The sequence below is a fragment of the Bombina bombina genome, chromosome 1 (genome assembly GCF_027579735.1).
Source record: "Bombina bombina isolate aBomBom1 chromosome 1, aBomBom1.pri, whole genome shotgun sequence".
In the NCBI taxonomy this organism is placed as follows: Eukaryota; Metazoa; Chordata; class Amphibia; order Anura; family Bombinatoridae; genus Bombina; species Bombina bombina.
In genome coordinates this window covers 1,530,450,226-1,530,463,650 of record NC_069499.1, presented here as the reverse complement: position 1 = coordinate 1,530,463,650, position 13,425 = coordinate 1,530,450,226, and the positions used below count along the sequence as shown (strand labels likewise).

At 40.3% G+C, this 13,425-nt stretch overlaps 1 protein-coding gene across 4 annotated transcripts in view; it reads left to right on the top strand.

The window, feature by feature from the left end:
- SPAG9 (sperm associated antigen 9) overlaps positions 1–13,425 on the top strand; it is an 828,940-nt gene that overhangs the window by 66,040 nt on the left and 749,475 nt on the right. For all 4 annotated transcript variants that reach the window (XM_053708414.1, XM_053708433.1, XM_053708441.1 and 1 more), the window contains exon 2: positions 11,436–11,556. In XM_053708414.1, coding sequence (XP_053564389.1) covers positions 11,436–11,556 — 121 coding nt within the window. The remainder of the gene's footprint in view (positions 1–11,435; positions 11,557–13,425) is intronic.

Genomic DNA, 13,425 nt, shown 5'->3' with positions numbered 1-13,425 from the left:
GGACGTCATGTCCTTTAGATTTAAGCTTGAACACCTCTGCCTGTTACTTCGGGAGGTTTTAGCGACTCTAGATGACTGTGACTCTATTGTGGTACCACCAGAGAAATTGTGTAAGATGGACAAATACTTAGAGGTATCTGCTTACACTGATGTTTTTCCGGTTCCTAAGAGAATTTCGGATATTATCAAGAGGGAATGTGACAGACCGGGTATCCCGTTCTTTCCTAATTTTAAGAAAATGTATCCCATATCTGACACTGTTCGGGACTCTTGGCAAACAGTCCCTAAGGTGGAGGGAGCTATTTCTACTCTGGCTAAGCGTACAACTATTCCTATTGAGGACAGTTGTGCTTTCAAAGACCCTATGGATAAGAAATTGGAGGGTCTTCTAAAGAAACTGTTTATTCATCAAGGTTTCCTTTTACAACCGACGGCCTGCATTGTACCATTTACCACTGCGGCGGCCTTTTGGTTTGATGCTTTAGAAGAGTCTCTTAAGACTGAGACTCCTTTAGAGGAAATTTTAGATAGAATTAAGGCTCTTAAGCTGGCTAATTCTTTTATCACAGATGCTGTTTTTCAGATAGCCAAATTGGTGGCTAAGAAGGCCGGATTTGCCATTTTAGCGCGTAGAGCGTTATGGTTAAAATCTTGGTCTGCTGATGTGTCATCTAAGTCAAAGCTTTTGGCTATTCCTTTCAAAGGAAAAACCCTATTCGGGCCTGACTTGAAAGAAATCATTTCTGACATTACGGGAGGTAAGGGTCATCTCCTACCTCAGGATAGAACTGCTAAACTGAGGGGTAAACAAAATAATTTTCGTTCCTTTCGGAACTTTAAAGGAGTCCCCTCTTCTTCCTCTTCCGCTAAACAGGAAGGGAATTTTACTCAGGCCAAGTCCGTCTGGAGACCCAACCAGGCTTGGAACAAGGGTAAACAACCCAAGAAGCCCGCTGCTGCTACCAAGACAGCATGGAGGGGCGGCCCCCAATCTGGGACCTGATCTAGTAGGGGGCACACTTTCTCTCTTTGCCCAGGCTTGGGTAAGAGATGTTCAGGACCCCTGGAAACTAGAAATCGTGTCCCAAGGGTATCAACTGGAATTAAAAAAATTCTCTCCCAAGGGGGAGGTTTCTTCTTTCACAATTGTCTGTAGGCCAGATTAAAAGAGAGGCGTTCTCACGTTTTTGTAAAAGACCTCTCTACTATAGGAGTAATTCGTCCCGTTACCATACTGGAACAGGGGCAGGGGATCTCAAGAGTCTAAACAAGTTTCTCAGAGTCCCATCCTTCAAGATGGAGACTATTCAAACAATTCTACCATTGATCCAGGAGGGTCAATATATGACTACCGTGCTCTTGAAGGATGCATACCTTCATATTCCTATTCACAAGGATCATCATCAGTTCCTAAGGTTTGCCTTCCTAGACAAACATTTTCAGTTTGTGGCTCTTCCCTTTGGTTTGGCCACAGCACCCAGGATCTTCACAAAGGTTCTAGGGTCCCTTCTGGCGGTTCTCAGGCTGCGGGGTATTGCAGTGGTGCCTTACCTAGACGATATTCTGATTCAGGCGTCGTCTTACAATCTGACAAGGTCTCATACAGATATGGTTCTGTCCTTTCTAAGGACTCACGGGTGGAAGGTGAATCTAGAAAAGAGTTCATTAATTCCATAGACAAGGGTTCCCTTCTTGGGAACTCTAATAGACTCCATATCTATGAAAATTTTCTTGACGGAGGTCAGAAAGTTAAAGATTCTAAATACATGCCAAGCTCTTCAGTCCAATCCTCGGCCATCAGTGGCTCAATGCATGGAGGTAATTGGATTGATGGTGGCGGCAATGACATCATTCCGTTTGCTCAATTTCATCTCAGACCACTACAGCTGAGCATGCTCAGGCAGTGGAATGGAGATTATGCAAATTTGTCTCCTCAGATAGATCTGGATCAGGAGACGAGACTCTCTTCTTTGGTGGTTGTCGCCGGATCATCTGTCCCAAGGGATGTGCTTCCGCAGACCTTCATGGGTGATAGTGACAACGGACGCCAGTCTTCTAGGCTGGGGTGCAGTCTGGAATTCCCTGAAGGCTCAGGGTGTGTGGACTCAGCCGGAGTCTCTTCTTCCAATCAATATTCTGGAATTGAGAGCAATATTCAATGCGCTTCAGGCGTGGCCACATTTGGCTTCGGCCAAATTCATCTGCTTTCAGTCGGACAGCATCACGACTGTGGCTTACATCAATCATCAGGGAGGAACGAGGAGTTCCTTAGCGATGACAGAAGTATCCAAGATAATTCGGTTAGCGGAAGCTCACTCTTGTTATCTGTCAGCAATCTACATCCCAGGAGTGGACAACTGGGAAGCAGACTTTTTAAGCAGACAGACGTTTCATCCGGGGGAGTGGGAACTCCATCCAGAGGACTTTGCCACTCTGATCCTCAGATGGGGCAGGCTGGAATTGGATCTGATGGCGTCTAGTCAGAATGCCAAGCTCCCGAGATCCAGATCCAGATCAAGGGATCCTCAGGCCAAACTGATATATGCCTTGGCAGTGCCTTGGTCGTTCAACCTAGCTTATGTGTTTCCACCGTTTGCTCTCCTTCCCCGGGAGATTGATCGGATTAAACAGGAGAGGGCTTCGGTAATTCTAATCGCGCCTGGGTGGCCTCGCAGGACTTGGTATGCCGATCTAGTGGACATGTCCTCTCTGCCGCCGTGGAAGCTTCCATTGAGGCAGGACCTTCTCATTCAGGGACCTTTTCAACACCCCAATCTAGTTTCTCTGCAGCTGACTGCTTGGAGATTGAACACTTGATTTTATCGAAGCGGGGGTTCTCTGATTCGGTCATTGATACTTTGATTCAGGCACGTAAGCTTGTTACTAGAAAGATCTACCATAAGATATGGCGCAAATATCTTTATTGGTGCGAATCCAAGGGCTACTCATGGAGTAGAGTTAGGGTTCCCAGAATTCTGTCTTTTCTCCAAGAAGGATTGGAGAAAGAGTTATCAGCAAGTTCCTTAAAGGGACAAATATCTGCTTTGTCCATTTTACTATACAAACGTTTGGCAGAGGTTCTAGACGTTCAATCTTTTTGTCAGGCTCTGACCAGAATCAAGCCTGTGTTTAGACCAATTGCTCCATCCTGGAGTTTAAATTTAGTTCTTAACGTTCTTCAAGGGGTTCTGTTTGAACCCATGCATTCCATAGATATTAAGTTATCTTGGAAAGTTTTATTTTTGGTTGCTATTTCTTCTGCTCTCAGCGTTACACTGTGACTCGCCTTATCTTCCATTCTGATAAGGTGGTTCTACATACCAAAATTGGATTCCTTCCTAAGGTTGTTTCAAATAAAAATATTAATCAGGAAACTGTTGTTCCTTCATTATGTCCTAATCCTTCTTCTAAGAAGGAGCGTCTGTTGCATAACTTGGACGTGGTCCGTGCCCTGAAGTTTTACTTGCAGGCGACTAAGGATTTTCGTCAATCATCTTCATTATTTGTTGTTTTTTCTGGAAAGCGTAGGGGCCAGAAAGCTACGGCTACCTCTTTCTTTTTGGCTGAAGAGTATCATCCGTCTGGTGTATGAGACTGCTGGACAGCAGCCTCCTGAACGAATTACGGCTCATTCCACTAGGGCTGTGGCTTCCTCATGGGCATTTAAAAACAACGCTACTGTTGAACAGATTTGCAAGGCTGCAACTTGGTCATCTCTTCACACTTTTTCCAAATTTTCCAAATTTGATACTTTTGCTTCTTCTGAGGTTGGCTTTGGGAGAAAGGTTCTTCAAGCAGTGGTGCCTTCTGTTTAGGTTCCTGTCTTGTCCCTCCCTTTCATACGTGTCCTGTAGCTTTGGTATTGTATCCCACAAGTAAGGATGAAATCTGTGGACTCCTCATATCTTGTAAAAGAAAAGGAAATTTATGCTTACCTGATAAATTTTATTTCTTTTACGATATGACGAGTCCACGGCCCACCCTGTCATTTCTAAGACAGGTATGTAATTATTTTGTATTAAACTTCAGTCACCTCTGCACCTTTAGCTTTTCCTTTCTCTTCCTAACTTCGGTCGAATGACTGAAGGTGGAGGGAAGGGAGGAGCTATATATACAGCTCTGCTTTGGTGCTCTTTGCCACTTCCTGCTGGCAGGAGGTTAAATCCCACAAGTAAGGATGTAATTCGTGGACTCGTCATATCGTAAAAGAAATACATTTATCAGGTAAGCATAAATTTCCTTTTTTTGCTTTCTCTCCCCTCTGTCCTTTTTTTTTTTTCTTTCATGTAATTAACAAGAGTCCATGAGCTAGTGACGTATGGGATATACATTCCTACCAGGAGGGGCAAAGTTTCCCAAACCTTAAAATGCCTATAAATACACCCCTCACCACACCCACAAATCAGTTTTACAAACTTTGCCTCCAAGGGAGGTGGTGAAGTAAGTTTGTGCTAGATTCTACGTTGATATGCGCTCCGCAGCAAGTTGGAGCCCGGTTTTCCTCTCAGCGTGCAGTGAATGTCAGAGGGATGTGAGGAGAGTATTGCCTATTGAATGCAGTGATCTCCTTCTACGGGGTCTATTTCATAAGGTTCTCTGTTATCGGTCGTAGAGATTCATCTCTTACCTCCCTTTTCAGATCGACGATATACTCTTATATTTACCATTTCCTCTACTGATTCTCGTTTCAGTACTGGTTTGGCTTTGTACAAACATGTAGATGAGTGTCCTGGGGTAAGTAAGTCTTATTTTCTGTGACACTCTAAGCTATGGTTGGGCACTTTATTTATAAAGTTCTAAATATATGTATTCAAACATTTATTTGCCTTGACTCAGAATGTTCAACTTTCCTTATTTCCAGACAGTCAGTTTCATATTTGGGTTTATGCTTTAATTATCATATTTTTCTTACCTCAAAAATTTGACTTTTTCCCTGTGGGCTGTTAGGCTCGCGGGGGCTGAAAATGCTTCATTTTATTGCGTCATTCTTGGCGCGGATTTTTTTGGCGCAAAAATTCATTTCCGTTTCCGGCGTCATACGTGTCGCCGGAAGTTGCGTCATTTTTTTGACGTTATTTTGCGCCAAAAATGTCGGCGTTCCGGATGTGGCGTCATTTTTGGCGCCAAAAGCATTTAGGCGCCAAATAATGTGGGCGTCTTATTTGGCGCCAAAAAATATGGGCGTCGCTTTTGTCTCCACATTATTTCAGAATCATTTTTCATTTGCTTCTGGTTGCTAGAAGCTTGATGTTTGGCATTTTTTCCCATTCCTGAAACTGTCTTATAAGGAATTTGATCTATTTTGCTTTATATGTTGTTTTTTCTCTTACATATTGCAAGATGTCTCACGTTGCATCTGAGCCAGAAGATACTACAGGAAAACCTCTGCCTGCTGGATCTACCAAAGCTAAGTGTATCTGCTGTAAACTTTTGGTAGCTATTCCTCCAGCTGTTGTTTGTATTAAATGTCATGACAAACTTGTTAATGCAGATAATATTTCCTTTAGTGATGTACCATTGCCTGTTGCAGTTCCCTCAACATCTAAGGTGCAGAATGTTCCTGATAACATAAGAGATTTTGTTTCTGAATCCATAAAGAAGGCTTTGTCTGTTATTTCTCCTTCTAGTAAACGTAAAAAGTCTTTTAAATCTTCTCTCTCTACAGATGAATTTTTAAATGAACACCATCATTCTGATTCTTTGGACTCTTCTGGTTCAGAGGATTCTGTCTCAGAGATTGATGCTGATAAATCTTCATATTTATTTAAGATGGAATTTATTCGCTCTTTACTTAAAGAAGTACTAATTGCTTTAGAAATAGAGGATTCTAGTCCTCTTGATACTAATTCTATACGTTTGGATAAGGTTTTTAAAGCTCCTGCGGTTATTCCAGAAGTCTTTCCTGTTCCTAATGCTATTTCTGCAGTAATTGCTAAGGAATGGGATAGATTGGGTAATTCATTTACTCCTTCTAAACGTTTTAAGCAATTATATCCTGTTCCGCCTGACAGATTAGAATTTTGGGACAAAATCCCTAAAGTTGATGGGGCTATTTCTACTCTTGCTAAACGTACTACCATTCCTACATCAGATGGTACCTCGTTTAAGGATCCTTTAGATAGAAAAATTGAATCTTTTCTAAGAAAAGCTTATCTATGTTCAGGTAATCTTCTTAGACCTGCTATATCATTGGCTGATGTTGCTGCAGCTTCAACTTTTTGGTTGGAAACTCTAGCGCAACAAGTAACAAATCGTGATTCTCATGATATTATTATTCTTCTCCAGCATGCTAATAATTTCATCTGTGATGCCATTTTTGATATTATTAGAGTTGATGTTAGATTTATGTCTCTGGCTATCTTAGCCAGAAGAGCTTTATGGCTTAAGACTTGGAATGCTGATATGGCTTCTAAATCAACTCTACTTTCCATTTCTTTCCAGGGAAACAAATTATTTGGTTCTCAGTTGGATTCTATTATTTCAACTGTTACTGGTGGGAAAGGAACTTTTTTACCACAGGATAAAAAGTCTAAAGGTAAAAACAGGGCTAACAATCGTTTTCGTTCCTTTCGTTTCAACAAAGAACAAAAGCCTGATCCTTCGTCCTCAGGAGCAGTTTCAGTTTGGAAACCATCTCCAGTCTGGAATAAATCCAAGCCTGCTAGAAAGGCAAAGCCTGCTTCTAAGTTCACATGAAGGTACGGCCCTCATTCCAGTTCAGCTGGTAGGGGGCAGGTTACGTTTTTTCAAAGAAATTTGGATCAGTTCTGTTCACAATCTTTGGATTCAGAACATTGTTTCAGAAGGGTACAGAATTGGTTTCAAGATGAGACCTCCTGCAAAGAGATTTTTTCTTTCCCATGTCCCAGTAAATCCAGTGAAAGCTCAAGCATTTCTGAATTGTGTTTCAGATCTAGAGTTGGCTGGAGTAATTATGCCAGTTCCAGTTCCGGAACAGGGGATGGGGTTTTATTCAAATCTCTTCATTGTACCAAAGAAGGAGAATTTCTTCAGACCAGTTCTGGATCTAAAATTATTGAATCGTTATGTAAGGATACCAACGTTCAAGATGGTAACTGTAAGGACTATATTGCCTTTTGTTCAGCAAGGGAATTATATGTCCACAATAGATTTACAGGATGCATATCTGCATATTCCGATTCATCCAGATCATTATCAGTTCCTGAGATTCTCTTTTCTAGACAAGCATTACCAATTTGTGGCTCTACCGTTTGGCCTTGCTACAGCTCCAAGAATTTTCACAAAGATTCTCGGTGCCCTTCTGTCTGTAATCAGAGAACAGGGTATTGTGGTATTTCCTTATTTGGACGATATCTTGGTACTTGCTCCGTCTTTACATTTAGCAGAGTCTCATACGAATCGACTTGTGTTGTTTCTTCAAGATCATGGTTGGAGGATCAATTTACCAAAAAGTTCTTTGATTCCTCAAACAAGGGTAACCTTTCTGGGTTTCCAGATAGATTCAGTGTCCATGACTTTGTCTTTAACAGACAAGAGACGTCTAAAATTGATTACAGCCTGTCGAAACCTTCAGTCTCAATCATTCCCTTCGGTAGCCTTATGCATGGAAATTCTAGGTCTTATGACTGCTGCATCGGACGCGATCCCCTTTGCTCGTTTTCACATGCGACCTCTTCAGCTCTGTATGCTGAACCAATGGTGCAGGGATTACACGAAGATATATCAATTAATGTCTTTAAAACCGATTGTTCGGCACTCTCTAACGTGGTGGACAGATCACCATCGTTTAATTCAGGGGGCTTCTTTTGTTCTTCCGACCTGGACTATAATTTCAACAGATGCAAGTCTCACAGGTTGGGGAGCTGTGTGGGGATCTCTGACGGCACAAGGAGTTTGGGAATCTCAGGAGGTGAGATTACCGATCAATATCTTGGAACTCCGTGCAGTTTTCAGAGCTCTTCAGTTTTGGCCTCTTCTGAAGAGAGAATCGTTCATTTGTTTTCAGACAGACAATGTCACAACTGTGGCATACATCAATCATCAAGGAGGGACTCACAGTCCTCTGGCTATGAAAGAAGTATCTCGAATTTTGGTTTGGGCGGAATCCAGCTCCTGTCTAATCTCTGCGGTTCATATCCCAGGTGTAGACAATTGGGAAGCGGATTATCTCAGTCGCCAAACGTTGCATCCGGGCGAATGGTCTCTTCACCCAGAGGTATTTCTTCAGATTGTTCAAATGTGGGGGCTTCCAGAGATAGATCTGATGGCCTCTCATCTAAACAAGAAACTTCCCAGGTATCTGTCCAGATCCCGGGATCCTCAGGCGGAGGCAGTGGATGCATTATCACTTCCTTGGAAGTATCATCCTGCCTATATCTTTCCGCCTCTAGTTCTTCTTCCAAGAGTAATCTCCAAGATTCTGAGGGAATGCTCGTTTGTTCTGCTAATAGCTCCGGCATGGCCTCACAGGTTTTGGTATGCGGATCTTGTCCGGATGGCATCTTGCCAGCCATGGACTCTTCCGTTAAGACCAGACCTTCTGTCACAAGGTCCTTTTTTCCATCCGGATCTGAAATCCTTAAATTTAAAGGTATGGAGATTGAACGCTTGATTCTTGGTCATAGAGGTTTCTCTGACTCCGTGATTAATACTATGTTACAGGCTCGTAAATCTGTATCTAGAGAGATATATTATAGAGTCTGGAAGACTTATATTTCATGGTGTCTTTCTCATCATTTTTCTTGGCATTCTTTTAGAATACCGAGAATTTTACAATTTCTTCAGGATGGTTTGGATAAGGGTTTGTCCGCAAGTTCTTTGAAAGGACAAATCTCTGCTCTTTCTGTTCTTTTTCACAGAAAGATTGCTATTCTTCCTGATATTCATTGTTTTGTACAAGCTTTGGTTCGTATAAAACCTGTCATTAAGTCAATTTCTCCTCCATGGAGTTTGAATTTGGTTTTGGGAGCTCTTCAAGCTCCTCCGTTTGAACCTATGCATTCATTGGACATTAAATTACTTTCTTGGAAAGTTTTGTTCCTTTTGGCCATCTCTTCTGCTAGAAGAGTTTCTGAATTATCTGCTCTTTCGTGTGAGTCTCCTTTTCTGATTTTTCATCAGGATAAGGCGGTGTTGCGAACTTCTTTTGAATTTTTACCTAAAGTTGTGAATTCCAACAACATTAGTAGAGAAATTGTGGTTCCTTCATTATGTCCTAATCCTAAGAATTCTAAGGAGAAATCATTGCATTCTTTGGATGTTGTTAGAGCTTTGAAATATTATGTTGAAGCTACGAAATCTTTCCGTAAGACTTCTAGTCTATTTGTTATCTTTTCCGGTTCTAGGAAAGGCCAGAAAGCTTCTGCCATTTCTTTGGCATCTTGGTTGAAATCTTTAATTCATCTTGCCTATGTTGAGTCGGGTAAAATTCCGCCTCAAAGAATTACAGCTCATTCTACTAGGTCAGTTTCTACTTCCTGGGCGTTTAGGAATGAAGCTTCGGTTGACCAGATCTGCAAAGCAGCAACTTGGTCCTCTTTGCATACTTTTACTAAATTCTACCATTTTGATGTATTTTCTTCTTCTGAAGCAGTTTTTGGTAGAAAAGTTCTTCAGGCAGCGGTTTCAGTTTGAATCTTCTGCTTATGTTTTTTGTTAAACTTTTATTTGGGTGTGGATTATTTTCAGCAGGAATTGGCTGTCTTTATTTTATCCCTCCCTCTCTAGTGACTCTTGTGTGGAAAGATCCACATCTTGGGTAGTCATTATCCCATACGTCACTAGCTCATGGACTCTTGTTAATTACATGAAAGAAAACATAATTTATGTAAGAACTTACCTGATAAATTCATTTCTTTCATATTAACAAGAGTCCATGAGGCCCACCCTTTTTTGTGGTGGTTATGATTTTTTTGTATAAAGCACAATTATTCCAATTCCTTATTTTATATGCTTCGCACTTTTTTTCTTATCACCCCACTTCTTGGCTATTCGTTAAACTGATTTGTGGGTGTGGTGAGGGGTGTATTTATAGGCATTTTAAGGTTTGGGAAACTTTGCCCCTCCTGGTAGGAATGTATATCCCATACGTCACTAGCTCATGGACTCTTGTTAATATGAAAGAAATGAATTTATCAGGTAAGTTCTTACATAAATTATGTTTTTTTAATTGGGGCACTCCCCCTCCCTGCTGAGCCGCCAACCCGCCACCCGCCCACACCTCCCACCGGCACCAGCAGAAGATTGTTATAGATGGTGACACACACAGTGTCACTGTCTGTATCGATCAGGCATATGGCCTCATATCGAGGCGGAGCACTGATCACGCTCCGGCTCCATATGCGGCAGATGCCTGAAGCTCCAGCTCTCAGCTGTTATGTTACAGCTGAGAGTTGGAGCTCCCGAAGCTGTCTGTCGCCGCAAGGCAGCTGCGCGCGCATCCAAAATTCCTTTGAGGATGCGTGTGCAACTGCCGACGGACATTACAAACACAATTGTAATATAGATGGTACATTACTGACTGTAACTAAAGAAGAAAGGGACTTGGGAATTATTATTTCAGATAAAATGTGGTACACAATGCAGCAGTGCTGCTAGTAAGGCCAGTCGAATACTTGGTTGCATTGGAAGAGGTATTAGTAGCAGAAATAGCAAGGTTCTAATGCCACTTTACAGATCATTAAACCAAATCTGGAATACTGTGTACAGTTCTGGGGACCATATCTTCAGAAGATATAAATAAACTAGAAGCTGTCCAAAGGAGGGCTACTAAAATGGTACATGGTCTAAAATATAAAACGTACAAAAAAAAAGACTCTATGATATAAATATGTATAGTTAGAGGATCGAAGGGAAAGAGGTGACATGATAGAAACCTTCAAATATATTAAGGGACTTAATAACATAGAAGCTAAAAGCATTTCTCACAAAAAATAAATACCAAAACAAGGGGTCACAATCTAAAGTTAGAGGGTAGCAGATTCAGGAGAAATTTGAGGAAGCATTTTATTACAGAAAGGGTGGTAGATTCATGGAATAAACTTCCATTTGAGGTGGTAAACACAAAGACTGTAAAGGAATTCAAAAATGCTTGGGCCATGCATTAGGCTATCCTAAGGAAAAAGTAACATGTAATATGGGTAGACTTGATGGGCCTTTTTGGTTCTTATCAACCGTCAAATTCTATGTTTGTATGTGTTGGGGGGTGGATCAAATGAGAAGTGATATAAAAATATAGGATTGGACTAAAGTTCAAAATTACAAAGTGCAAAATAGATGGAAAAAGCATAATGCTTATATGAAATATTATTATAGGAAAAATGGGCACATTTGTTTTTATCCATTGTCAAAATCTATCTATGTTTCTAAGTATGCTCTAATTTGTAGACTCTGAGCACTAATAAGTAAATATGGGTACTTTAGATTTTAAATATTTTTTTTTTGTTTCTTTTTAGAAATTTATTGAGTTTGAAGACTCTCAAGAGCAGGATAAAAAGGACTTGCAGATACGTGTGGAAAACCTGGAATCTCAAACCAGACAACTTGAACTTAAAGCAAAAAATTATGCAGATCAAAGTAAGTTCATGGTCAAAGTTGTGTGATAAAACTTTTTTTTTTAAAACATTACTTGTAGTTCACGTACAGTTATTTTAAAGGGATAGTCTAGTCAAAATTAAACTTTCATGATTCAGATAGAGCATGTAATTTTAATAAACTTTCCAATTTACACCTGTTATCAATTTTTGTTTGTTCTCTTATCTTTATTTGAAAAGGCTGGAATGTAAGCTTAGGAGCTAGCCCATTTTTGGTTCAGCACTTGGGTAGTGCTTGCCGATTAGTGGCTATATTTAGATACCAATCAGCAAGCGCTATCCAATTGCTGAACCAAACATGGGCCGGCTCCTAAGCTTACATTCTTGCTTTTTCAAATAAAGATTCCAAAAGAATAAATACAAATTGATAATAGGAGTAAATTATCAAGTTGCTTAAAATTGCATGCTCTATATGATTCATGAAAGTTTTATTTTGACTAGACTATCCCTTTAATATATATTAGTATTATTAAAAAACAACTTTCTAATATACCTCCATTATCAAAACGTGCACATTCTTTTAATTTGCACACTTTCAGAGGCACCAGCTTCTACTGAGGATGTGCATAGTATATATGTGTATGCATTTTGTGATTGTGTGATGGATGTCGTATGATACAAAAAGGGGGTGGGGAATTTGGATTAACTGTGAAATTTTCCAGACAATATTCTTCTGCTCATTTCAAATTCAAAGTAAATGCTTTTGCATTGTCTCTTTTATTTGAATTTGTCAAATATTCAATTCTGTTGTATTTCGTGTTTGATAAAAGGACCAGTAAATACAGTAGACTTGCATCATCAACAAATGCATGATAACAAGACAATGCAATAGCACTTAGTTTGAATGTCAAATGAGTAATAGATTTTTTTTCTGAAATTTCAAAGTTACGTCTCATACCACCACTCCTGTCTCATGTGACAACCATCAGCCAATCACAAATACCTATGTTCTGTGAGTTCTTGTACATGCTCACTAGGTGCTGGTGACTGAAAAAGTGTAAATATGAAAAGACTGCACATATTGTTAATGGAAGTAAATTGGAAAGTTGTTTAAGTTGCATGTTCTATCTGATTCATGAAAATGTCATTTTGACTTGAATGTTTGCAACTACATGTTGCACTGCTACACAGTGTGATGACAAAATAGGTACTACGATTGTAATACATTTACAAAACACAACTACACAGAATGGAAAGGGGGCTATTCCTGTGCGATACCATGTGATTTACACAACTTTTATAGTGGAGGATCAACAAGATGTGGGCTCCTGAGCTTACTGAAGCTTTATAAAATGCAGCTTCTGAGGCCGATGGTCTCTGGGATCATATCAAGATAAACAAATAGAACTGGATTACAAAAGTGTTCATGCTTAAAATAAGTTCACTCTTCTATTTATTTTTCTTTCATACAGGTGGTGAGAGTCCATGATTCATTACTCCTGGGAATTAGTCTTCCCTACCACTAGGTGGAGGCAAAGATTCCCAAACCCCAAGAGCCCTATATAACCTCTCCCACCTCACACATACCTCAACCTTAACTTTTCCTCCACTGGAGGAGGTCGAAGAATGAAGATGTACATTTGATTAATCAGAGAGAGGGGTTTTCAGTCTATATGAAACCCCAGTTTATCCTCAGAGTACAGTGCTTTTCAGAGGGATGTATTTATGATAAATTTCCCACGAGGTGAAAAAAGAAACACAAACCTTCCATGATTTGTTGCAGGGACCTTTCTATTTCCTCCCTCTATGGATCTACAATATATTCCTATTTCATTAACCTCTGCTGGTATGTTTCATTACTGGTTTGACTGTCTACCGCTCATTTACTAGTGGACGAGTGTCTATTGGTATA